Source organism: Oncorhynchus nerka, linkage group LG19, assembly GCF_034236695.1.
Source record: "Oncorhynchus nerka isolate Pitt River linkage group LG19, Oner_Uvic_2.0, whole genome shotgun sequence".
NCBI classification, from domain to species: domain Eukaryota; kingdom Metazoa; phylum Chordata; class Actinopteri; order Salmoniformes; family Salmonidae; genus Oncorhynchus; species Oncorhynchus nerka.
In genome coordinates, this window is record NC_088414.1 from 4,167,087 (window position 1) to 4,193,841 (window position 26,755).

At 47.5% G+C, this 26,755-nt stretch overlaps 1 protein-coding gene and 1 pseudogene across 3 annotated transcripts in view; both read left to right on the forward strand.

Annotated features, from left to right (window-relative positions):
• LOC115117460 (metal transporter CNNM4-like) overlaps positions 1-17,614 on the forward strand; it is a 41,746-nt pseudogene extending 24,132 nt beyond the window's left edge.
• Positions 17,615-19,724: 2,110 nt separating this feature from the next.
• Positions 19,725-26,755, forward strand: part of LOC115117459 (metal transporter CNNM3-like) — a 38,154-nt gene continuing 31,123 nt past the window's right edge. The window contains exons 1-4 of one of the 3 annotated variants that reach the window (XM_065004635.1): positions 19,725-20,453; positions 20,749-20,943; positions 25,748-25,887; positions 26,293-26,469. In XM_065004635.1, coding sequence (XP_064860707.1) covers positions 19,761-20,453; positions 20,749-20,943; positions 25,748-25,887; positions 26,293-26,469 — 1,205 coding nt within the window. In that variant the 5' untranslated portion in view covers positions 19,725-19,760. The remainder of the gene's footprint in view (positions 20,454-20,748; positions 20,944-25,747; positions 25,888-26,292; positions 26,470-26,755) is intronic. The other 2 variants (XM_065004637.1, XM_065004636.1) reach the window with 2 other exon arrangements.

Consider the following 26,755-nt stretch of genomic DNA (forward strand, 5'->3'; position numbering starts at 1 on the left):
ACACAGACGCTCTCTCTTTCTCCCCCTTTCCTTTCTCTCACACACACACACACACACACACACAGACGCTCTCTCTTTCTCCCCCTTTCTCTCACACACACACAAACAATGTGATAACTTTCGGTGTGCTTGCCTGTCTAAACTTGTTTCAGTCAGATAGTGTTTCTGGTCTTCAGCATCAACACACCAGAAGTGATGGGGGAAATGCTCAACTAGCACTGTGCACAGCTCACAATGAAATGTGTGTTAGCTCCCAAGTAGGTGAGTGTGTGTAATCACTTAGGTTTTAGGAGATCCAACAGACAGACATGTGATCTACAGCTGATGTAATCAACCGGTAGACAAACGTACACCGATGTTACCTAGGGCTGTTGCGGTGACCGGCGAATCAAATTCCACGTGACCGTATTACCGCCACACCAGCGAATCAAATTCCAGGTGACCGTTTAGTCACGGTAGCTAGGCTTCTCCAAGCTGTGATGTTACTGATGGACATTAGTGGCCTACCAAACTTGCTAACTGCCTGATACTCAGCACTCTATTGTCCCTCTAATCACTCTGACATCAGTGCAAATGTAATCAAAAATCGAATCAAAGACTGAGAGAGCCCATGAGCTCAAGTTGCGCAACATTTCTATAGGCTATGCAATTCCCGGAGAAACAGGGTAAATGTATTTTATTAAAGGGTGGGAGGATCCCATCAGCTTTCTATAGGCTATAGGTACATGTCTTTTATTAAAGGGTAGGTGTATCCCATCAGCTTTCTATAGGCTATAGGTAAATGTATTTTATTAAAGGGTAGGTGGATCCCATCAGCTTTCTATAGGCTATAGGTAAATGTATTTTATTAAAGGGTAGGTGGATCCCATCAGCTTTCTATAGGCTATAGGTAAATGTATTTTATTAAAGGGTAGGTGTATCCCATCAGCTTTCTATAGGCTATAGGTAAATGTATTTTATTAAAGGGTAGGTGGATCCCATCAGCTTTCTATAGGCTATAGGTAAATGTATTTTATTAAAGGGTAGGTGGATCCCATCAGCTTTCTATAGGCTATAGGTAAATGTATTTTATTAAAGGGTGGGAGGATCCCATCAGCTTTCTATAGGCTATAGGTAAATGTATTTTATTAAAGGGTGGGAGGATCCCATCAGCTTTCTATAGGCTATAGGTAAATGTATTTTATTAAAGGGTGAGAGGATCCCATCAGCTTTCTATAGGCTATAGGTAAATGTATTTTATTAAAGGGTGGGAGGATCCCATCAGCTTTCTATAGGCTATAGGTAAATGTATTTTATTAAAGGGTAGGTGTATCCCATCAGCTTTCTATAGGCTATAGGTAAATGTATTTTATTAAAGGGTAGGTGTATCCCATCAGCTTTCTATAGGCTATAGGTAAATGTATTTTATTAAAGGGTAGGAGGATCCCATCAGCTTTCTATAGGCTATAGGTAATGTATTTTATTAAAGGGTAGGTGTATCCCATCAGCTTTCTATAGGCTATAGGTAAATGTATTTTATTAAAGGGTAGGTGTATCCCATCAGCTTTCTATAGGCTATAGGTAAATGTATTTTATTAAAGGGTAGGAGGATCCCATCAGCTTTCTATAGGCTATAGGTAAATGTATTTTATTAAAGGGTAGGAGGATCCCATCAGCTTTCTATAGGCTATAGGTAAATGTATTTTATTAAAGGGTAGGTGTATCCCATCAGCTTTCTATAGGCTATAGGTAAATGTATTTTATTAAAGGGTAGGTGTATCCCATCAGCTTTCTATAGGCTATAGGTAAATGTATTTTATTAAAGGGTAGGTGTATCCCATCAGCTTTCTATAGGCTATAGGTAAATGTATTTTATTAAAGGGTAGGTGTATCCCATCAGCTTTCTATAGGCTATAGGTAAATGTATTTGATTAAAGGGTAGGTGGATCCCATCAGCTTTCTATAGGCTATAGGTAAATGTATTTTATTAAAGGGTGGGAGGATCCCATCAGCTTTCTATAGGCTATAGGTAAATGTATTTTATTAAAGGGTGAGAGGATCCCATCAGCTTTCTATAGGCTATAGGTAAATGTATTTTATTAAAGGGTAGGTGTATCCCATCAGCTTTCTATAGGTAAATGTATTTTATTAAAGGGTAGGTGTATCCCATCAGCTTTCTATAGGCTATAGGTAAATGTATTTTATTAAAGGGTGGGAGGATCCCATCAGCTTTCTATAGGCTATAGGTAAATGTATTTTATTAAAGGGTAGGTGTATCCCATCAGCTTTCTATAGGCTATAGGTAAATGTATTTTATTAAAGGGTAGGTGTATCCCATCAGCTTTCTATAGGCTATAGGTAAATGTATTTTATTAAAGGGTAGGTGGATCCCATCAGCTTTCTATAGGCTATAGGTAAATGTATTTTATTAAAGTGTAGGTGGATCCCATCAGCTTTCTATAGGCTATAGGTAAATGTATTTTATTAAAGGGTGGGAGGATCCCATCAGCTTTCTATAGGCTATAGGTAAATGTATTTTATTAAAGGGTGAGAGGATCCCATCAGCTTTCTATAGGCTATAGGTAAATGTATTTTATTAAAGGGTAGGTGTATCCCATCAGCTTTCTATAGGTTATAGGTAAATGTATTTTATTAAAGGGTAGGTGTATCCCATCAGCTTTCTATAGGCTATAGGTAAATGTATTTTATTAAAGGGTAGGTGTATCCCATCAGCTTTCTATAGGTAAATGTATTTTATTAAAGGGTAGGTGTATCCCATCAGCTTTCTATAGGCCAAATTTCCCACATATTATTTAATATATTTAAAGACAAGATCAAGAATAATCTGATGGGTGACAATTGCGACTTTTTCAAATCATAGTCGCACACCTCATGTAGCCTACTAGCCCATAGGCATGTTTGTATCACACCTCATGTAGCCTACTAGCCCATAGGCATGTTTGTATCACACCTCATGTAGCCTACTAGCCCATAGGCATGTTTGTATCACACCTCATGTAGCCTACTAGCCCATAGGCATGTTTGTATCACACCTCATGTAGCCTACTAGCCCATAGGCATGTTTGTATCACACCTCATGTAGCCTACTAGCCCATAGGCATGTTTGTATCACACCTCATGTAGCCTACTAGCCCATAGGCATGTTTGTATCACACCTCATGTAGCCTACTAGCCCATAGGCATGTTTGTATCACACCTCATGTAGCCTACTAGCCCATAGGCATGTTTGTATCACACCTCATGTAGCCTACTAGCCCATAGGCATGTTTGTATCACACCTCATGTAGCCTACTAGCCCATAGGCATGTTTGTATCACACCTCATGTAGCCTACTAGCCCATAGGCATGTTTGTATCACACCTCATGTAGCCTACTAGCCCATAGGCATGTTTGTATCACAACTCATGTAGCCTACTAGCCCATAGGCATGTTTGTATCACACCTCATGTAGCCTACTAGCCCATAGGCATGTTTGTATCACAACTCATGTAGCCTACTAGCCCATAGGCATGTTTGTATCACACCTCATGTAGCCTACTAGCCCATAGGCATGTTTGTATCACACCTCATGTAGCCTACTAGCCCATAGGCATGTTTGTATCACACCTCATGTAGCCTACTAGCCCATAGGCATGTTTGTATCACACCTCATGTAGCCTACTAGCCCATAGGCATGTTTGTATCACAACTCATGTAGCCTACTAGCCCATAGGCATGTTTGTATCACACCTCATGTAGCCTACTAGCCCATAGGCATGTTTGTATCACACCTCATGTAGCCTACTAGCCCATAGGCATGTTTGTATCACACCTCATGTAGCCTACTAGCCCATAGGCATGTTTGTATCACAACTTATGTGGTCAAATAACTTCTCAATATTAAACATATTAATCCGCTTTTACAAGGGCTACATAAGCAGTGTGTGAGTTTGGGGAAGATAGTTTTCACCATAAAAATACACATTTGTGATAAAACCCTACTGCTGTGTGAGCACATTGCTGTAATGTGAGGAAATAAACTATTATCAACATGTTAAGCTAAACGTTCTGATCTGTTGCGTTTGCCTCCTTACTTTAAAAAGGTTTTTTTTGACGCTAGTGGTTGTATTAATTTGGGATCTATCGCATCCCACAACTGTACCAGTTTGGAGTATTTCTCGCACAGAATAGAATAGGTCAGTTTTTGTACTATGGGGATAGTAGATTTCATTTTCGTGATCGCCACAGCCCTAGTGTCACCTATAAAGGACAAGGTGTGTGTGTGCGCGCGCGCCAATGATTGGGGTGTGTGCATATCTGAGAGAGCTTAGTTGGCTGGAGGATGATGCCACAGTGCTGGAACTGTAGTGTGTGTGTGTGTGTGTGTGTAATGGATGTCACACACACACACACACACACACACACACATTTGGATACAGAGAGCAGTGTTTAGTCCCAGGACAGGACACTTTCGCTCTAGAAGTTTAAATAGAGAGAGAAATGAGTACAGATGCTTTAGAAAACGCTGATGACACCTAGTGGTCAGATACCAGTATGACTAGCTGCCATAGCTGCTCTTAAATATATTATTTGACTAGGCAAGTCAGTCTAAGAACAAATTTATTATTTACAATGACGGCCAAACCCGGACGACGCTGGGCCAATTGTATGCCGCCCTATGGGACTCCCAATCACGGCCGGTTGTGAAACAGCGTGGAATCAAACCAGGGGGTCTGTAGTGACTCTTCGAGCACTGAGATGCAGTGCCTTAGACCACAGCAGCACTCGGAAGCCTCTACATTATCAATGTAGAGATGCTGTAAGTCATAGAAATGGTTGGAGGTGAGCTTTCAATGTTGCCAGTAGTGTAGTACCTCTGTAGATGGTGCTACACATGCAGGCATGAGCAGAGTAGGTTCTGCTTTTCAAAAGCCTTTTTAAATGTTGAATCATAAGATTACAGTTGGATGACAAACTGGTTCTCTCTCTTTCTCTCTCTCTCTCTGTGATAGTCTTCTCTGTGCTTTGTGTGCGCGGCATCTATGTAATGTGTGTGTGTGTGTGTGAGTGCATGCGCTATATGATGTGTACTGTACTACTGCCTACATGTGTCAAACTGTGTCCAACTCATGTCAGCGTCTGATGTCACTCAGTTACGCCCCTCCCATTGGGCTACCTGCCCCCTCCAATCCGACAGCAGGCCTTCGTTGACCTGTGAAAATGACGAGTCACCCGGGGCGAATCTGAAATTGCATCCTATCCCCTATGTAGTGCACTACTTTATGCCATAGCCCATGTGGCTAATCCTGGCCAAAAGTTGTGCACTACATAGGGAATGGGGTGCCATTTTGGATACAGCCTCAGTGAATGGTTCACTAAATGATGTATTGAGGTGAAAATGTCAATGTGCTCTGGAGGAGAAAGGTTTGTGTCTTCAGGGCACCCTACAGTGCTATTACTGCCTATCGATGATTAAACGAGAGCGTCTTTCTCTCTTCCCCCTTCTCCCACCCTTCGCTCAGCCGTAACTCCCCCTCTCTCCCCATCAGTGGCGTCCCCTCCTCCACGACGTCTCTCTCTAAAGAGATTCTCTCTGTTCTCTCGCTTCCCAGGTAAAAGAACCAACCGCCCCGAGGGGAGGGGTAACATGAGGGAGGGAGGGGCCCCTTTTTATGCCAAGATCACCTTTTTTGTTTCCCTCCCATCATCCTCTTCTTCAGAGCCCTGCTCCAGCAAGTACAACCTGATAGGCAGAGAGCCTAGAGATCCACTGGAATATCAATACTTTACATTTAGGGTCAGTTATACCAAGTGTTTGCCTTACCTGCTTTTCTCTGAAGTAGAATAAAATAGGAAAACATTCTACTGTTACCTTCCAAGATGTTATTCTTCTCTCATTCTGTGTTTGTTTTATTCCCTTTCGAAACCAAAGGGTAGAAAGCCTAATCTAATCAGGCCTTACTGTGAGTCGGCTACCGAGAGCATTAGTTAGAGCAGAGTTTCCCATTCTCGGTTCTGGGCCCCCCCCCCCCCTGGGGGCACGTTTTGGTTTACGCCCTAGCACTGCACAGCTGGTTCAAGTAACCAACTCCTCATCAAGCTTTGATTTATTTGAATCGGCTTGGGAAACCCTGCTCTACGACGCTCTCCTCCAGAACTCGATAGCCGACTCACAGTAGCCCGGTTAAACACTGCACTCGTTATTGTTTCACTTAATGTCTCTGGTTCGACGACTCACAGGACCGTAATGGTTAAACGTTGAATGCCGCTCGAGATGAGTCAGCTGCGCTAATCCTAGCTAATAGTGTATAGTTTAGCCTCATTTTTGCGTCTAATACTATTTAATGCTGATTTACGCTCCACTATACCCTCTGGTGGAGTTGGATGGTATTGAATTAATAGGTTGATGGAAAAGCCGGTGCTCTGCAGTGGTCTCTCTCTTAGTGACTGAGTGATGTGGTGAGGTTCTACTTGCAGTTCTTACTCGGCCGATGACTGCTGAGGATGGCAGCTGAGCCCTATGTGCTTTTGACAGATTGTATGCCACATCAGGTCACATCAGTGGGTTTGTCCTCAGTCAGCAGGACAGGGCAGGGCAGAGCAGAGCAGCCTGGGACAACGTCACTCAGTTGACAGGCCCTGTTCCAATAAGGTAAGGGTTAAGATGAAGTTGATTGCATATTATGCGTCTCCTTTCTTCCTTTCTTTCCTTCCTTCCTTGGTCTCTTCCTTGGAATACTCACTGATCTGGTTTCCTCAGTGCTGCTTTCACCAGTGACAAGGAAGGAAGGAAGGAAGGAAGGAAGGAAGGAAGGAAGGAAGGAAGGAAGGAAGGAAGGAAGGAAGGAAGGAGGGAAAGAAAGAAGGAAGGAAGGAAGGAAACATTATCGTCAGATAATTTCTTCAGACCTGTGGCAGAGCTGGACTCCACAGTACCGACTGAGGAAGAGGAGGAATAGAGGAGGAAGGAAGAAACTTGCTGGATGGGGCTCTAGGTGGAGCCACTCTGCTCCACGGCACTACCTCTCATATCTGACCTCTAACCCCTACTAGTTGCCCTAACCACTGGTCCAGGGTCAGATGTTTCCTTATTACCGCATTGGGTAATTTTGGGGTAATCTGATACTGGGTCTGTGGTTAAAGGCATCTTCTACTGTATCTTGTGCGACTACCTGATCCTGTCACTAGCATAGAATTAGAGTTCTATGGTCACTACTCACTCACTTCACAGAAATCACCAAACTACTTCTGACCCACTCACCACTTCCTGTACCATATAGTTCCCTAACCCCTTCCCCTAGGCACTAGATCTGAACAGAGCATATACGTGTAGGCAATAGGATGACAACCCAGCCTACCAAAAGACACGGTGATACTATTACCAATTTGTCAATACCTATCCAATGTTTTTAGATGTGTGCCTAGAAGGAACGAGCTAGGGGTCAACATTGGAACAGGGCTTGCATCACTCACTACACACTCCTTAACCCCAACTTACCCAACCACAAACACTCATACACAGTTACGAACCCCCCAACTCCCCCCCCCATGCCAATCAGAGCCTCATTTGCATGGCATGTCTGGCGAGCCAATCTCTGAGCCACGGCGAACGCTCAGGAACACCAAAACGCCCACAGGTGACTTGGTTAAGCATAGAACCATCGTTGATTGGTTGCCATAATGCCATTTCTCCTGATCCTGGCTGTTGATTGGTCCCCATCACCCCCTATCCTTGATGTGATATGGGGAAGCCTGGCACCTCCCTCCCAGCATATAATCATCATTTAACCCCGCCCTCCTCTGTAATCACCAATCATACTCATCCTTCATCTTTGGGTGTGCATACGTTTGTGTTGCTGCATATACCTGTTGCTCTCTGTGATGCTGTGTGTACATATACCTGTTGTTCTCTGTGATGCTGTGTGTACATATACCTGTTGTTCTCTGTGATGCTGTGTGTACATATACCTGTTGTTCTCTGTGATGCTGTGTTGTACATATACCTGTTGTTCTCTGTGATGCTGTGTGTACATATACCTGTTGTTCTCTGTGATGCTGTGTGTACATATACCTGTTGTTCTCTGTGATGCTGTGTGTACATATACCTGTTGTTCTCTGTGATGCTGTGTTGTACATATACCTGTTGTTCTCTGTGATGCTGTGTTGTACATATACCTGTTGCTCTCTGTGATGCTGTGTTGTACATATACCTGTTGCTCTCTGTGATGCTGTGTTGTGCATATACCTGTTGCTCTCTGTGATGCTGTGTTGTACATATACCTGTTGCTCTCTGTGATGCTGTGTTGTGCATATACCTGTTGTTCTCTGTGATGCTGTGTTGTACATATACCTGTTGCTCTCTGTGATGCTGTGTGTGCAATGCCGTGAAAAACTATTTGCCCCCTTTCAAAGATTCTCGATTTTAACATATTTTTGACGCTGATTTGTTATCAGACCTTCAACCAAAACCTAATTTTAGATAAAGGGAACCTGAGTGAACAAATAACACAAAATGGTGATACTTGTTTAATTTCTTTAATAAACAAACTTATGCGACACCCAATGCCACTGTGTGAGAAGGTTTTGCGCCCTTCCACTCGGTGAACTGGTTGTGCCACCTTCATCGACAATGGCTGCAACCAACCGCTTCCTGGAGTTGCCGATCAGCCTCACGCCTCCAGTACCAGTCAAAAGGTTGGACACGTACGTGCATTCGAGGTCTCTACCTCATGAAGCTAGTTGAGAGAATGCCAAGAGTGTGCAAAGGGTGGCTCGGTCTGGACTTTTGACTAGTTCATTCCAAAACAAAACAAAATATTGCTTTTCAGCCATTCTGATGCAGACATGCGTGTGTGATTTTGATCGTGGTCTTGCTGCACTTCAAACCTTTTCAAACCTTTTCAAACCTTTTCAAACCTTTTAAAACCTTTTCAAACCTTTTTCAAACCTTTTCAAACCTTTTCAAACCATGCACCTAGTGCCTGAGATTCTCCCTCTGTAAGATGGAGCAACTGCTTTTTCACACAGGGGCGTTGGGTGTTGCATAACTTGGCTTCTGAAATAAAAGTATTAAGATGTTATTTGTCCACGTTTTCATGGCACTGTAGGTGTGACAGCACGTGTTGCAATGTACTGTCTACCCCATCACTCTCACTACAATCACATCCTCCTACTGTCTACCCCATCACTCTCGCTACAATCACATCCTCCTACTGTCTACCCCATCACTCTCGCTACAATCACATCCTCCTACTGTCTACCCCATCACTCTCGCTACAATCATATCCTCCTACTGTCTACCCCATCACTCTCGCTACAATCACATCCTCCTACTGTCTACCCCATCACTCTCACTACAATCACATCCTCCTACTGTCTACCCCATCACTCTCGCTACAATCACATCCTCCTACTGTCTACCCCATCACTCTCGCTACAATCACATCCTCCTACTGTCTACCCCATCACTCTCGCTACAATCACATCCTCCTACTGTCTACCCCATCACTCTCGCTACAATCATATCCTCCTACTGTCTACCCCATCACTCTCACTACAATCACATCCTCCTACTGTCTACCCCATCACTCTCGCTACAATCACATCCTCCTACTGTCTACCCCATCACTCTCGCTACAATCACATCCTCCTACTGTCTACCCCATCACTCTCGCTACAATCACATCCTCCTACTGTCTACCCCATCACTCTCGCTACAATCACATCCTCCTACTGTCTACCCCATCACTCTCGCTACAATCACATCCTCCTACTGTCTACCCCATCACTCTCGCTACAATCATATCCTCCTACTGTCTACCCCATCACTCTCGCTACAATCATATCCTCCTACTGTCTACCCCATCACTCTCGCTACAATCACATCCTCCTACTGTCTATCCCATCACTCTCGCTACAATCACATCCTCCTACTGTCTACCCCATCACTCTCGCTACAATCACATCCTCCTACTGTCTACCCCATCACTCTCGCTACAATCACATATTCCTACTGTCTACCCCATCACTCTCGCTACAATCATATCCTCCTACTGTCTACCCCATCACTCTCGCTACAATCATATCCTCCTACTGTCTACCCCATCACTCGCTACAATCACATCCTCCTACTGTCTACCCCATCACTCTCACTACAATCACATCCTCCTACTGTCTACCCCATCACTCTCACTACAATCACATCCTCCTACTGTCTACCCCATCACTCTCACTACAATCACATCCTCCTACTGTCTACCCCATCACTCTCACTACAATCACATCCTCCTACTGTCTACCCCATCACTCTCACTACAATCACATCCTCCTACTGTCTACCCCATCACTCTCACTACAATCACATCCTCCTACTGTCTACCCCATCACTCTCACTACAATCACATCCTCCTACTGTCTACCCCATCACTCTCACTACAATCACATCCTCCTACTGTCTACCCCATCACTCTCACTACAATCACATCCTCCTACTGTCTACCCCATCACTCTCGCTACAATCACATCCTCCTACTGTCTACCCCATCACTCTCGCTACAATCACATCCTCCTACTGTCTACCCCATCACTCTCGCTACAATCACATCCTCCTACTGTCTACCCCATCACTCTCGCTACAATCACATCCTCCTACTGTCTACCCCATCACTCTCGCTACAATCACATCCTCCTACTGTCTACCCCATCACTCTCGCTACAATCATATCCTCCTACTGTCTACCCCATCACTCTCGCTTCAATCATATCCTCCTACTGTCTACCCCATCACTCTCGCTACAATCATATCCTCCTACTGTCTGCCCCATCACCCTCACTACAATCATATCCTCCTACTGTCTACCCCATCACTCTCACTACAATCACATCCTCCTACTGTCTACCCCATCACTCTCACTACAATCACATATTCCTACGGTCTACCCCATCACTCTCACTACAATCACATCCTCCTACTGTCTACCCCATCACTCTCGCTACAATCACATCCTCCTACTGTCTACCCCATCACTCTCACTACAATCACATCCTCCTACTGTCTACCCCATCACTCTCGCTACAATCACATCCTCCTACTGTCTACCCCATCACTCTCGCTACAATCACATCCTCCTACTGTCTACCCCATCACTCTCGCTACAATCACATCCTCCTACTGTCTACCCCATCACTCTCGCTACAATCACATCCTCCTACTGTCTACCCCATCACTCTCGCTACAATCACATCCTCCTACTGTCTACCCCATCACTCTCGCTACAATCACATCCTCCTACTGTCTACCCCATCACTCTCGCTACAATCACATCCTCCTACTGTCTACCCCATCACTCTCACTACAATCATATCCTCCTACTGTCTACCCAATCACTCTCGCTACAATCACATCCTCCTACTGTCTACCCAGTCAATGGACAATCTCATTCTCTTTTCATGTTGTTTGCTCTAATTCACTGTTCTGTGTGCGATCTGAATGTGCACGTGTGTGTTTATGTACTGTGTGTGCGCCTGAATGTGCACGTGTGTGTTTATGTACTGTGTGTGCGCCTGAATGTGCACGTGTGTGTTTATGTTCTGTGTGTGCCCGTGGCAATGTGCGTGTTTGTGTACTTCATGTGTGTGGGTTATCTCCAGCTCACCCTGTCTCTCCCTCTCCGTATCTCAGAGTTCCGTTCTCCTACTCACGCGAGTGGTCTGAACCGCTCTGCGTCGCTAAGCTGCACTGAGCGTGGCGCTTCCGGAGAATGCGGCTCAGTAACTGCTAGCAACACGCAGCTCACCGCCTGCCAGTACACACCAGACTTCTACGTACGGGCTCTCACTGACCTGCAATATGTCAAGGTAACACACTCGCCGTTAACCTCTAACCCCTGCCAGTGCCATGGAAATGGAAAAGCTACAATGGGAAAAGGCCCTATTTCTACAGTTGTGCTGGTTAAAAAGTGACTTTTCAAATGCCTGTGCTGCAGAAATTGTAAGCCGTTAAGGTGACAAACTCTTTCGCCAGAGTGACGCCGCCAGTCGCCAAATTTTTGTTTACAATCATCTAAGACGGACCCATGTAATGAAACGGTGACCTGAAATATTTCAGAAATTAGCCCAGACACGTAAACACTGCTGAGAAGCCTTTTACCAGCCCAACTGAATGGCAGGTGTAGTGGAGGGTAAGCACACGTAAACACTGCTGAGAAGCCTTTTACCAGCCCAACTGAATGGCAGGTGTAGTGGAGGGTAAGCACACGTAAACACTGCTGAGAAGCCTTTTACCAGCCCAACTGAATGGCAGGTGTAGTGGAGGGTAAACACACGTAAATGCTGCTTATGCAGCTTTTTTATTTTGCAGGAGCGTTTACCCACCTTTGCAGGGAAAAATGCATTCAAAGTAGAGGGAGCGTTACATCTCTGAGGGCCAGTGCACCCTGGGTTGTCCCTGTGATGATGATTGGCTGTTCATTACCTCTTATACCATGACGCCATACTCTCTCAAAGCACGCTTTGCTGTCTCTCTCATATCCTTGTTTTTCCTCTCCTCTCTCTTCCTAACACTCTCTTTCCTCTCCTCAGATCACTCGTTCTCAGTACCAGAATGGTCTGCTGGCGTCGAGGCTGGACAGCACCCCCCAGTCCCCCGAGGGCAGCCACCCCCGTCTGGACAGCACCTCTGCGCTCCCCATCACCCCACCAGCCCCTCCCCGCACCCCCTCCCCCTGGCCACCACACCTTTCAAGCGCCCCTTGCTCTCCCCCATCCCACCCCCTCCCACCAGCCGTACCCCCTTACCCCAAACCACCACCCCCACTCAAGTCAACCCCCGCCCGGCCCTGCCCCAATCCACCCCTCCTCCCACCAAAGGCACCCCTCTTCCTCAAACACCTTCTCCTGTCTCCTCGGGTACACGCACCACTCACCCGCCTCCGCCTCCACCTCCTCTCTCCCCCACCCACCTCTTCCCTGCACCTCTCTCCCCCCCAAATCCCCCTCTTCCGTGAGGCCAGGGGGGGAGAATGGTCCGGGTGAGAAGACCTCTCTGCTGTCTGAGCAGCCGCAAAACTGCGTAAGTGGCACACGCAGGCCCAGCTACCCACAAACACACACACAACACCCTCACACACACCAACACATGCACACACACGTGCACACCATCAGCCACGCACACACAGAGAGCACCATCTGACAACAACCCCTGTGGGGGGGGGGGGGGTTGTTAAGATTTGTAAAAAATGAATACACACAAGTTTTGTTGGCCGTGGACTGGAGCACTGGAAGATTCTAAGGTGCATTGTGGGAACACTCATGTCTCTGTCCTATCCGCCCACCTACCTACCTCTCAAGATGGGGTGAAGAGAGGGCGTGACGAGCAACACAGGTGCATTACACACGTGTGCAGAGGCCCTTGTGTGTGATGCAGCTTGTCTCTGTCATATGGTTCAGTGCGTGTGTATGCAATGTGTGTTTGACAGTTTTCCGGTGGCTGCAGGCACAGTCTGGGATCAGCTTTGTTGGTGGGGAGGAGGAGGGGGAGATAGACCACCATGTATAGCATGTTTATAATATGTGTTGATTCTCTGCACTCCGGTTGTCAGTATAAATAAATATAGAAATATGACCTGTAGTGACAGCAAATATGTTTTTAAAGAGAAATGTAGCGATATTTAGAGATTCATGCATTTTAGCTTAGTGTTCACTGTGAACTCTCATCTACACGCACCTGTGTTCTCTAAAACACCTTCTGTACCACTCCTCCCACATGCTCCGTTTCCATGGAAATTACATTCAACATGGAACATTCTCAGGAGGGATTTCTAGAATCTTTTTTTTTTTTTTTTTTTTTGGAGTCTGTTCTTTCTTCCAAATATGGCAATTTCCAAAAAACTTTAGTATTAGGGGATTATTGAGTTTGGGGCCTATTGATATGGGCTTGACAGGAGTGTAGCGGTTTGTGTGTGTACCTTCTGAGCTGTCTCTCATTTCGTAAAGTTTATGACCACTTGACCCTGTCAGGCCTATCAGGCTGGGGTGGAGGGCGGGGCTGCTGGAGGGGAGGAGTTGGCTGGCTAATTGACTGACAGCTGGGTTTGTTTACCATGAACCCACCTAACCAGAGATGTGAAGTATATTATATGATTAATTATTTAAATATGAATATATTTATTTTGCATTACAGATTACTTTTTTTATGTATTTTGAGATTTATTTGATGGCAATGTTTTCTATTGTATAGATTGTTTTTCTTTTGTTGAAGACTCTCAAAACTCCATGTACTGTGACTGATACTCCTAAACAGAGACTTTTCTACTGTACTGCAACCAACTCCCCCAGAACCTACAAACTCTCAAACACACCTAACTGAACAGAGCTCAATTTAACTATGATACTCGCTCCGCTTCCTATTTGTGAACATAGCTCAATTCAACTACAATACTAGCTCATTTTCCTGCTTGTATCATTTCACATAATAAGCAGTGGACTAGCATCTGAGACGCTGTGGTTTAACATGATTGGTTGCTTTGGAGTGTTATTGAGTGATGTCATAATGGAATTTTGAAGTCACTGTTTTCAGGGGTGACGTCACTATGGCGTTAATATTCCACTTTGTGATGCCACAATGGAGTTGAGTTCAGAGTTTGTGTGTGTGATGTCACAGTGGAGTTTAGAATTGAGTTTTACCGTGTGATGATACAATCAGTGAAGGGGTTGTTGCCACTGCTAACGACATGGAAAAAAGGCACGCCACCTCCACCACAATGTTCCCTTACCATTTACATGGTAGGTACTCTCCAAAAAGACATTCCAAAAACCAGGGGATACACAATTGACCCTTCAGATTGAATCTGATGTCGGATTTATTGTGTGTATAAATGAAGCTGTTATGCGCACTGTGCCCTGCTGTCTTAGAGATGACTGCATGTGTTCCCCTCACCGTGCATTCTCTCTGGGTGGAGGGCAGACTAGACATATAATGCTGCTATCATCTACCTATCTTGATCCCTAGAAATATATTATGACGTGACAATGAAGTAACTCGAGCAGCGGTCGACATGAAGGAAAAGAATGTACACAGGCACATGTATTTCTACGTAAATACTTACCGCTGGTAAGAAAATCACTTTAGAACAACGAGAGAGTATTTATTCCAAAGAGTTTCTGTGAGGTCTGTTCCCACAGGGACGAGTTCCTACCTGAGTTTTAAGAGGATATCCCCTCCTTAGAATTGGAATCAATAGAACGGACACACGCCCCTCAGTACAGGGTATCGAATGGGGTCGTCCATTCTAGGATTTCTAAGTCTATGGTTGGTGCAGCCTTACACACTACTACACACAAAAACCCTAGACCTGACTGCTGGTTCACATAGGTCACTTCATAGCATTGGGCCTTACTGGTTCCATTACACCACTGGTTCCCAGTCTAGCCACTGGTTGGCTGCGAAGGTCCTAGTCTACTGAGAACGGTCAGATTATGAAAGCGTTGTTGTATTGATTTGAAAAGTAATAATATTCTGTCCTTTTTGTTCCGTGTTCTTTTTGTTCCGTGTTCTATTTGTTCCGTGTTCTTTTTGTTCCGTGTTCTATTTGTTCCGTGTTCTATCATTGTGAAACAGGCTTTCGTTTTTGACAGACAGTCATGTCTGTCAACGGGTTACTGGGACGGAGGAAGAGATTTGTTATATATTTCCTGCTTGTACTATGTTACTGTGAATACTACTGTATATTGTGAAGACATTGGCATTTGTCTACTATATTATCTGTGATGGGAGTGAGAGGGGGGATGCCTATATGGGACACATGTATAAAGTAACCTCTGTGAGAATACTTACCGGTTATAAGAACTTTTATCTCCTTCCACTGAGTCATTTTACTTGGAAGATATTGTATTAGCAATAAAATTATTGCTCTGTTTTGACCTCAAAGAACATTTCTACCTTTCTCTCAAATTCATTTCCCCCCCCCCATTGAAGTAGCATGTAGTAGCATGTAGTAAGTAGCATGTAGTAGCATTCTGACCATGATTTATTGCAACGCTGTGTTAATGTAGCTGTTAGCTTCTGTTGTGTCTGGCTAGACCGAACTACCTTGCCCTTCACTAGCACTTTCCTTTTCCACTCTTCTTTCCTCTCCTCTTCCTCCCTACCCTGCTACTTTCCTTACCCTCTCCCCCAGCTTCTCTCCCCTCACACCCCCACTTCTTCCCTTCTCCTCTCTTCTTTCCTCTCCTCTTCCTCCCCCAGCTTCTCTCCCCTCACACCCCCACTTCTTCCCTTCTCCTCTCTTCTTTCCTCTCCTCTTCCTCCCCCAGCTTCTCTCCCCTCACACCCCCACTCCTTCCCTTCTCCTCTCTTCTTTCCTCTCCTCTTCCTCCCCCAGCTTCTCTCCCCTCACACCCCCACTTCTTCCCTTCTCCTCTCTTCTTTCCTCTCCTCTTCCTCCCCCAGCTTCTCTCCCCTCACACCCCCACTTCTTCCCTTCTCCTCTCTTCTTTCCTCTCCTCTTCCTCCCCCAGCTTCTCTCCCCTCATCCTCTCTTCTTTCCTCTCCTCTTCCTCCCCCAGCTTCTCTCCCCTCACACCCCCACTTCTTCCCTTCTCCTCTCTTCTTTCCTCTCCTCTTCCTCCCCCAGCTTCTCTCCCCTCACACCCCCACTTCTTCCCTCCTCTCCCGCCGGTCATGTTATATTGACATTCCTTGACTGCTGGTCTGAACAGTCTTATAAGCTCTTTTTAATGTCCAGATCCTTGTCGCTGGTGGGTGGTTCCTGGCGGGAGGGCAAGGCTTAACTGGCAGCCAGGCTCTGCTCTGCTGTGTTGTTAGCTCAGCCCCAGTGTGATTATTCGACCTAAACGAGGAGGGTTTAAGAGTTCTGGTGCTGTATTCTCAGACCAGGGACAGCTTTTCCACTGCGAAAACAAAGGGGTGCCATACTAGCCTGGTTCCAGATCTGTTTGGGCTCTCCGCCAACTACTATATAGGAGATGGCACAAACCGATCTGGGTTCAGGCTGGTGCCATACTGCTAGACTGGGTGCTTGGGAACCAGAACCCTACAATGGAATAGAACACTGTCCTCTAAGAAGGATGTTTTTGTGCTCAGAGTTCAATGATTATAAACACTACAGTCTAATATGGGTTACTCAGACAGAGATACGCACACGAGTCCAGTGTCGGGCCCCATATGTAAAAACACACACTGAACAGTCTGACAGAGACTACGGGTCTGGCCTCCAGGCACACACACTGATCTCCTTCTCTCTGCTCGAGTCTTCCACAAGAAGCTGGTCAGTGATGACGTTCTAAAGGTTCTATTTATGACTGAAAGTTAGGGGCTTGTTTTCAACAACTATGACTCCTGTTTAATGACTGATCGGCGGTAAGTTCTGTGGTAGAGACTTTTCCCGGTCTGTTGTTTTCTTTCTTGGAGGGTGATGTTGATTGAAGAGGAAATGCCTGTCACTTCATCTGACCCCTGGGGTTGTTTAACTTAAAGCAAAGTGTACATACTGTTTTATAATGACTTTGGAGGGAGCTGTGAACAAGTCAACATGGGGTTAATAAACCTGAGTTATATTTCTCTACGTAAACTACTGTCTCCTGTTAATAAACCTGAGTTATATTTCTCTACATAAAACTACTGTCTCCTGTTAATAAACCTGAGTTATATTTCTCTACATAAAACTACTGTCTCCTGTTAATAAACCTGAGTTATATTTCTCTACATAAAACTACTGTCTCCTGTTAATAAACCTGAGTTATATTTCTCTACATAAAACTACTGTCTCCTGTTAATAAACCTGAGTTATATTTCTCTACATAAAACTACTGTCTCCTGTTAATAAACCTGAGTTATATTTCTCTACGTAAACTACTGTCTCCTGTTAATAAACCTGAGTTATATTTCTCTACATAAAACTACTGTCTCCTGTTAATAAACCTGAGTTATATTTCTCTACATAAAACTACTGTCTCCTGTTAATAAACCTGAGTTATATTTCTCTACATAAAACTACTGTCTCCTGTTAATAAACCTGAGTTATATTTCTCTACATAAAACTACTGTCTCCTGTTAATAAACCTGAGTTATATTTCTCTACATAAAACTACTGTCTCCTGTTAATAAACCTGAGTTATATTTCTCTACATAAAACTACTGTCTCCTGTTAATAAACCTGAGTTATATTTCTCTACGTAAACTACTGTCTCCTGTTAATAAACCTGAGTTATATTTCTCCTGTGCTCTTTTTATTTGACTGTCTGTGTTCACTGTGTTTTTCTCACTTCAGTTGAGTCAAATGTACAAAAACAGATGAGGTTTTCCCACAATCGCAATGTCAACAGTAGGTCACAAAGATTAGTGACTCTGTTGGCAAACAGTGGAGCTATGTGACAAAGTAGGCTAAGTAACAAAAGGTAAACAAAAATGCTCTGCGGTGCATAACTTCACAACAGCACAATGTGATCTAGTTCAGTTTGTTGGGTACAAAGTATGCAGGCGCAGTAGAAGCCTTCCACTACATGTCCATGGTGGGTATTCATCTGGGTTACATGGTGACTACAGAGTTTGGCTCAGTGTGTGTTCATCTGAGTTACATGGTAACTACAGAGTTTGGCTCAGTGTGTGTTCATCTGAGTTACATGGTAACTACAGAGTTTGGCTCAGTGTGTGTTCATCTGAGTTACATGGTGACTACAGAGTTTGGCTCAGTGTGTGTTCATCTGAGTTACATGGTAACTACAGAGTTTGGCTCAGTGTGTGTTCATCTGAGTTACATGGTAACTACAGAGTTTGGCTCAGTGTGTGTTCATCTGAGTTACATGGTGACTACAGAGTTTGGCTCAGTGTGTGTTCATCTGAGTTACATGGTAACTACAGAGTTTGGCTCAGTGTGTGTTCATCTGAGTTACATGGTAACTACAGAGTTTGGCTCAGTGTGTGTTCATCTGAGTTACATGGTGACTACAGAGTTTGGCTCAGTGTGTGTTCATCTGAGTTACATGGTAACTACAGAGTTTGGCTCAGTGATGTTCATCTGAGTTACATGGTAACTACAGAGTTTGGCTCAGTGACAGGTGCTTCACAGGAATCCTTCATCAGTAACCATGTTTTAACTGACCCAGACTCTTTAGGATTCTCTTGTGAATGTATCCCAATGTATTCGGCTATGTATCAGAGGGAGCTGTCTGTGAGTATGATGACTTTGGCCCTAGTAGGTGCTGGTCTGTGTAAATCGTGTGCTCCCTCCCCAGAATAGTTGAGGTTAGGATTTAGGGAGGGAGGGCAAACTGATCCTGGGTCTGTGTTTTCAATGCACAGAACAAAGCTGATGATAACAATGTCCATCAAACGAAGGAAAACAAAAAGAAGCACGGCAAATGGTCAGTTACATAGTCGTTAGGCTGCCTAAGTCATCTCAATTATGCGTCAAGGAATATTGACGAAGACCCTTTAAATTTGACTTGTTTTCAAGACTCTCAAACAAAGATGGGCGTGGCACGATACTCATTTTCCCTGCACCCATTGGATGTCATCAGCCATGGACTCTCATTGGTTAATTTCTGAGAAGGTGGGTTTAGTTTGCGAGGAAAGTGCGTCCATTGTGGCTCTGAACGAGAGCAGCGGATGACACTAAACCAATGCCCTTTCTCCCCAAAATGGCGTCAAAAGGGAGCCAGTTTTTCTCTGAGCGCTGTGTGGCTCGCAGAGCCTCCGTGGGCGGGCAGCTGCGAGAGGGAAGCAGTCACATGATTCGCGCAGAGCCCAGCTGCCCAATTCCAATATGGTGGCCAGCTTGGCAGACCTACGGTTCTTGTTGATGATATTGTTGCTTTGCGGGAGGATCGGGGACGGCGCCTGCAGCCAGCAAGCCCCGCGCGTTCTGGGGTTGCGACTGGAGGACCCAGAAGGCCGGGTGTATATGAAGGAGAGGATCATCTCTGCGCCGCAAGGGGCCAGTTTCAAGCTCCGGCTGTTCGGCTCGAATCTGAATGGTACCTGGCCGTGGGTGGCGTTCGCTGGGGCGGTGGGGGATGCAGCCGACCCGTGTGGGCAGGAGACCCGCCGTGACACCTCCGCCTTCCAGGTCACCGGGGAGGTCACGGCGGACGAGGAGTACAGCGGGCTGATAGAGGTGAAGGTGCGGGACAAGAGCATTCTGTCTCTCGCTGCAGGGGATGATGCCAACCCGACCTACCACCTGTGTGTGCTGAAGAGCGGGAGTTGGGTGTCAGTGGGACCGGACAGGCTGCGGATCAACAACGAAAATGGTCTCCCAGCGGACTACATCCCTCCGTGGGGTGTGGCGGTGCTGATTGTGCTGCTGATCCTGGTGTGTGGGGTGCTGAGGACTGTGAACCTCAGCCTGCTGTGGCTGGACCCTCTGGAGCTCTATGTCCTGCACAGCTGCGGCTCTGAGGAAGACAAACGGGCCGCCAAGCGCCTCGAGCCCATCCGGAGAAGGGGCAACTTCCTGGTGGGTCCCTAGTGTACACACACAGTTGAACACCAGGATTTGGGGGGTCTCCAACTTTCACCAGTCCTGTGGAGCCAGGGTTCTGGGTATGCATGCAGGCTTTTTTTCCATCCCAGCACTAACGCACCAGTTTCAGATAATCAGCTGGTGTCTAGATTGGAACAAAAGCCTGCATGCGTACCCAGTAGCTCTCCAGGACCGGAGACCCCTGCACTACCCTCAAGAATATTCAGATGTGTGACATCTCTCTGGCTCCACACTATCTAACTCCACATCTCTCCACTCTCGGTTCCAGGTGTGTTCCCTGCTTTTCCTGTGCGCTCTGGGCCATTCGGTTCTAGGTGTGCTGCTCTACCGGGCCGTGGGTTCCATAGCGCCCGCCGTCTTCACCAGCGGGTTCCTCATCTTCCTGGTGTCAGAGCTGGTTCCACACATAGTGTCCTCCGGCTACGGCTTCCAGCTGGCCCCAGGCCTCACCTGGCTGGCACAGGTCTGTATGTAGAGCCAGGGTTGTGTTCATTAGGGAGGGCCTCACCTGGCTGGCACAGGTCTGTATGTAAAACCAGGGTTGTGTTCATTAGGGAGGGCCTCACCTGGCTGGCACAGGTCTGTATGTAGAGCCAGGGTTGTGTTCATTAGGGAGGGCCTCACCTGGCTGGCACAGGTCTGTATGTAAAGCCAGGGTTGTGTTCATTAGGGAGGGCCTCACCTGGCTGGCACAGGTCTGTATGTAAAGCCAGGGTTGTGTTCATTAGGGAGGGCCTCACCTGGCTGGCACAGGTCTGTATGTAAAGCCAGGGTTGTGTTCATTAGGGAGGGCCTCACCTGGCTGGCACAGGTCTGTATGTAGAGCCAGGGTTGTGTTCATTAGGGAGGGCCTCACCTGGCTGGCACAGGTCTGTATGTAGAGCCAGGGTTGTGTTCATTAGGGAGGGCCTCACCTGGCTGGCACAGGTCTGTATGTAGAGCCAGGGTTGTGTTCATTAGGGAGGGCCTCACCTGGCTGGCACAGGTCTGTATGTAAAGCCAGGGTTGTGTTCATTAGGGAGGGCCTCACCTGGCTGGCACAGATCTGTATGTAGAGCCAGGGTTGTGTTCATTAGGGAGGGCCTCACCTGGCTGGCACAGGTCTGTATGTAAAACCAGGGTTGTGTTCATTAGGGAGGGCCTCACCTGGCTGGCACAGGTCTGTATGTAGAGCCAGGGTTGTGTTCATTAGGGAGGGCCTCACCTGGCTGGCACAGGTCTGTATGTAAAACCAGGGTTGTGTTCATTAGGGAGGGCCTCACCTGGCTGGCACAGGTCTGTATGTAGAGCCAGGGTTGTGTTCATTAGGGAGGGCCTCACCTGGCTGGCACAGGTCTGTATGTAGAGCCAGGGTTGTGTTCATTAGGGAGGGCCTCACCTGGCTGGCACAGGTCTGTATGTAAAACCAGGGTTGTGTTCATTAGGGAGGGCCTCACCTGGCTGGCACAGGTCTGTATGTAGAGCCAGGGTTGTGTTCATTAGGGAGGGCCTCACCTGGCTGGCACAGGTCTGTATGTAGAGCCAGGGTTGTGTTCATTAGGGAGGGCCTCACCTGGCTGGCACAGGTCTGTATGTAAAGCCAGGGTTGTGTTCATTAGGGAGGGCCTCACCTGGCTGGCACAGGTCTGTATGTAGAGCCAGGGTTGTGTTCATTAGGGAGGGCCTCACCTGGCTGGCACAGATCTGTATGTAAAGCCAGGGTTGTGTTCATTAGGGAGGGCCTCACCTGGCTGGCACAGGTCTGTATGTAAAGCCAGGGTTGTGTTCATTAGGGAGGGCCTCACCTGGCTGGCACAGGTCTGTATGTAGAGCCAGGGTTGTGTTCATTAGGGAGGGCCTCACCTGGCTTGCACAGGTCTGTATGTAGAGCCAGGGTTGTGTTCATTAGGGAGGGCCTCACCTGGCTGGCACAGGTCTGTATGTAGAGCCAGGGTTGTGTTCATTAGGGAGGGCCTCACCTGGCTGGCACAGGTCTGTATGTAGAGCCAGGGTTGTGTTCATTAGGGAGGGCCTCACCTGGCTGGCACAGATCTGTATGTAAAGCCAGGGTTGTGTTCATTAGGGAGGGCCTCACCTGGCTGGCACAGGTCTGTATGTAAAGCCAGGGTTGTGTTCATTAGGGAGGGCCTCACCTGGCTGGCACAGGTCTGTATGTAGAGCCAGGGTTGTGTTCATTAGGGAGGGCCTCACCTGGCTTGCACAGGTCTGTATGTAGAGCCAGGGTTGTGTTCATTAGGGAGGGCCTCACCTGGCTGGCACAGGTCTGTATGTAGAGCCAGGGTTGTGTTCATTAGGGAGGGCCTCACCTGGCTGGCACAGGTCTGTATGTAAAGCCAGGGTTGTGTTCATTAGGGAGGGCCTCACCTGGCTGGCACAGGTCTGTATGTAAAGCCAGGGTTGTGTTCATTAGGGAGGGCCTCACCTGGCTGGCACAGGTCTGTATGTAAAGCCAGGGTTGTGTTCATTAGGGAGGGCCTCACCTGGCTGGCACAGGTCTGTATGTAGAGCCAGGGTTGTGTTCATTAGGGAGGGCCTCACCTGGCTGGCACAGGTCTGTATGTAGAGCCAGGGTTGTGTTCATTAGGGAGGGCCTCACCTGGCTGGCACAGGTCTGTATGTAGAGCCAGGGTTGTGTTCATTAGGGAGGGCCTCACCTGGCTGGCACAGGTCTGTATGTATAGCCAGGGTTGTGTTCATTAGGGAGGGCCTCACCTGGCTGGCACAGATCTGTATGTAGAGCCAGGGTTGTGTTCATTAGGGAGGGCCTCACCTGGCTGGCACAGGTCTGTATGTAAAACCAGGGTTGTGTTCATTAGGGAGGGCCTCACCTGGCTGGCACATGTCTGTATGTAGAGCCAGGGTTGTGTTCATTAGGGAGGGCCTCACCTGGCTGGCACAGGTCTGTATGTAAAACCAGGGTTGTGTTCATTAGGGAGGGCCTCACCTGGCTGGCACAGGTCTGTATGTAGAGCCAGGGTTGTGTTCATTAGGGAGGGCCTCACCTGGCTGGCACAGGTCTGTATGTAGAGCCAGGGTTGTGTTCATTAGGGAGGGCCTCACCTGGCTGGCACAGGTCTGTATGTAAAACCAGGGTTGTGTTCATTAGGAGGGCCTCACCTGGCTGGCACAGGTCTGTATGTAGAGCCAGGGTTGTGTTCATTAGGGAGGGCCTCACCTGGCTGGCACAGGTCTGTATGTAGAGCCAGGGTTGTGTTCATTAGGGAGGGCCTCACCTGGCTGGCACAGGTCTGTATGTAAAGCCAGGGTTGTGTTCATTAGGGAGGGCCTCACCTGGCTGGCACAGGTCTGTATGTAGAGCCAGGGTTGTGTTCATTAGGGAGGGCCTCACCTGGCTGGCACAGATCTGTATGTAAAGCCAGGGTTGTGTTCATTAGGGAGGGCCTCACCTGGCTGGCACAGGTCTGTATGTAAAGCCAGGGTTGTGTTCATTAGGGAGGGCCTCACCTGGCTGGCACAGGTCTGTATGTAGAGCCAGGGTTGTGTTCATTAGGGAGGGCCTCACCTGGCTTGCACAGGTCTGTATGTAGAGCCAGGGTTGTGTTCATTAGGGAGGGCCTCACCTGGCTGGCACAGGTCTGTATGTAGAGCCAGGGTTGTGTTCATTAGGGAGGGCCTCACCTGGCTGGCACAGGTCTGTATGTAGAGCCAGGGTTGTGTTCATTAGGGAGGGCCTCACCTGGCTGGCACAGGTCTGTATGTAAAGCCAGGGTTGTGTTCATTAGGGAGGGCCTCACCTGGCTGGCACAGGTCTGTATGTAGAGCCAGGGTTGTGTTCATTAGGGAGGGCCTCACCTGGCTGGCACAGGTCTGTATGTAGAGCCAGGGTTGTGTTCATTAGGGAGGGCCTCACCTGGCTGGCACAGGTCTGTATGTAGAGCCAGGGTTGTGTTCATTAGGGAGGGCCTCACCTGGCTGGCACAGGTCTGTATGTAAAGCCAGGGTTGTGTTCATTAGGGAGGGCCTCACCTGGCTGGCACAGGTCTGTATGTAGAGCCAGGGTTGTGTTCATTAGGGAGGGCCTCACCTGGCTGGCACAGGTCTGTATGTAGAGCCAGGGTTGTGTTCATTAGGGAGGGCCTCACCTGGCTGGCACAGGTCTGTATGTAGAGCCAGGGTTGTGTTCATTAGGGAGGGCCTCACCTGGCTGGCACAGGTCTGTATGTAGAGCCAGGGTTGTGTTCATTAGGGAGGGCCTCACCTGGCTGGCACAGGTCTGTATGTAGAGCCAGGGTTGTGTTCATTAGGGAGGGCCTCACCTGGCTGGCACAGGTCTGTATGTAGAGCCAGGGTTGTGTTCATTAGGCACCAACCAGAAGGAAACAGACAGGGAGGGACTACCTTTTTGAAGACCTATTCTGTTGCCCTTAATGCAGTGGTTCTCATACCTTTCCCTGGGGGCCGTTACATGTATTTTATCAGTTCCTGACTTGGCGTGAGCTACTTCAGGGCTACATGTCTGAGCAGGGGAACGCGTCTCCTGACTAGGGGACTGAGGTGAGCTACTTCAGGGCTACATGTCTGAGCAGGGGAACGCGTCTCCTGACTAGGGGACTGAGGTGAGCTACTTCAGGGCTACATGTCTGAGCAGGGGAACGCGTCTCCTGACTAGGGGACTGAGGTGAGCTACTTCAGGGCTACATGTCTGAGCAGGGGAACGCGTCTCCTGACTAGGGGACTGAGGTGAGCTACTTCAGGGCTACATGTCTGAGCAGGGGAACGCGTCTCCTGACTAGGGGACTGAGGTGAGCTACTTCAGGGCTACATGTCTGAGCAGGGGAACGCGTCTCCTGACTAGGGGACTGAGGTGAGCTACTTCAGGGCTACATGTCTGAGCAGGGGAACGCGTCTCCTGACTAGGGGACTGAGGTGAGCTACTTCAGGGCTACATGTCTGAGCAGGGGAACGCGTCTCCTGACTAGGGGACTGAGGTGAGCTACTTCAGGGCTACATGTCTGAGCAGGGGAACGCGTCTCCTGACTAGGGGACTGAGGTGAGCTACTTCAGGGCTACATGTCTGAGCAGGGGAACGCGTCTCCTGACTAGGGGACTGAGGTGAGCTACTTCAGGGCTACAACGAAATGATGACATGTCCGAGGATCCCTGAGGTGTGAGAACCACTCTGCCCTGATGAACACAACCTCAGTTTCCTTTAGCCTCTGGTTGGACGGGTGGCTTCTAGGACCCTTTATCATGCTTTTTCTTAATACGATATCATTGAACAGGCTCCTCCTTTCTCTAACTACCAGGTGTGCATGGTGCTGACGTGCCCACTGTCGTGCCCACTGGGGCTAGTGCTGGATCTGGCACTGAGGCGCGACATCAGTACCTGCGGCGTGAGGGAGAGGGCCATGGAGATGATACGCACCAATGTCAACGACCCCTACAGGTACCTGACACACACACACACACACACACACACACACACACAGAGGGCCATGGAGATGATACGCACCAATGTCAACGACCCCTACAGGTACCTGACACACACACACACACACACACACACACACACACACACAGATGACCGTGTGTTGTGTTCATGGGTGGCAAACACTGCTCTATGAATGGGGTGGCCAACGGGTGCAGGCTTTTGTTCCAGCCTATCATGAACCTGATCAGGTTGGTGAGTGCTGGGCTGTAACAAAAGCTTTTACTCTCCTAGCTCTCTAGCGCTGTAGTTCTCCTTCCTCTGCACCTCTGGGTGTTTTGAGCGTTTTGTAAAGTTCTTTACAAGGCCCTGTATATGGTGTCCATGTAATCCATGGTCATCGCTGTTGTGATTCCATTGCAGTGAGTTTGTGAAGGAGGAGTTTAGCCGCGGTGCGCTGCGTAGTAAGACCGTGGAGGACATCCTGACTCAGCTCAAGGACTGTTTCATGCTGTCTTCCACCGCTGTGCTGGACTTCTCCACCATGTCCGAGATCATGCAGAGTGGCTACACGCGTGTCCCAATCTACGACGAGGAGAGGTGGGAAGATCTGACACGCACTTAAAGGGCCACACACACACACCAATGACTGGTTCTATGAATGGACAAAGCTATCGATCACGTGACACACATCTCGTCTAGCATAAGCAATAATGGTTGCCATTGGTTAAAAAAATAATATATATATATATTTACACAGATTGACCATGAAGATTGCCATTTGTAAAAAAAATAATATATATATATATTTACACAGATTGACCATGAAGATTGCCATTTGTCCATTCACTATAATGGGGGAATCCCGTTTACTGCTTAAATGCGG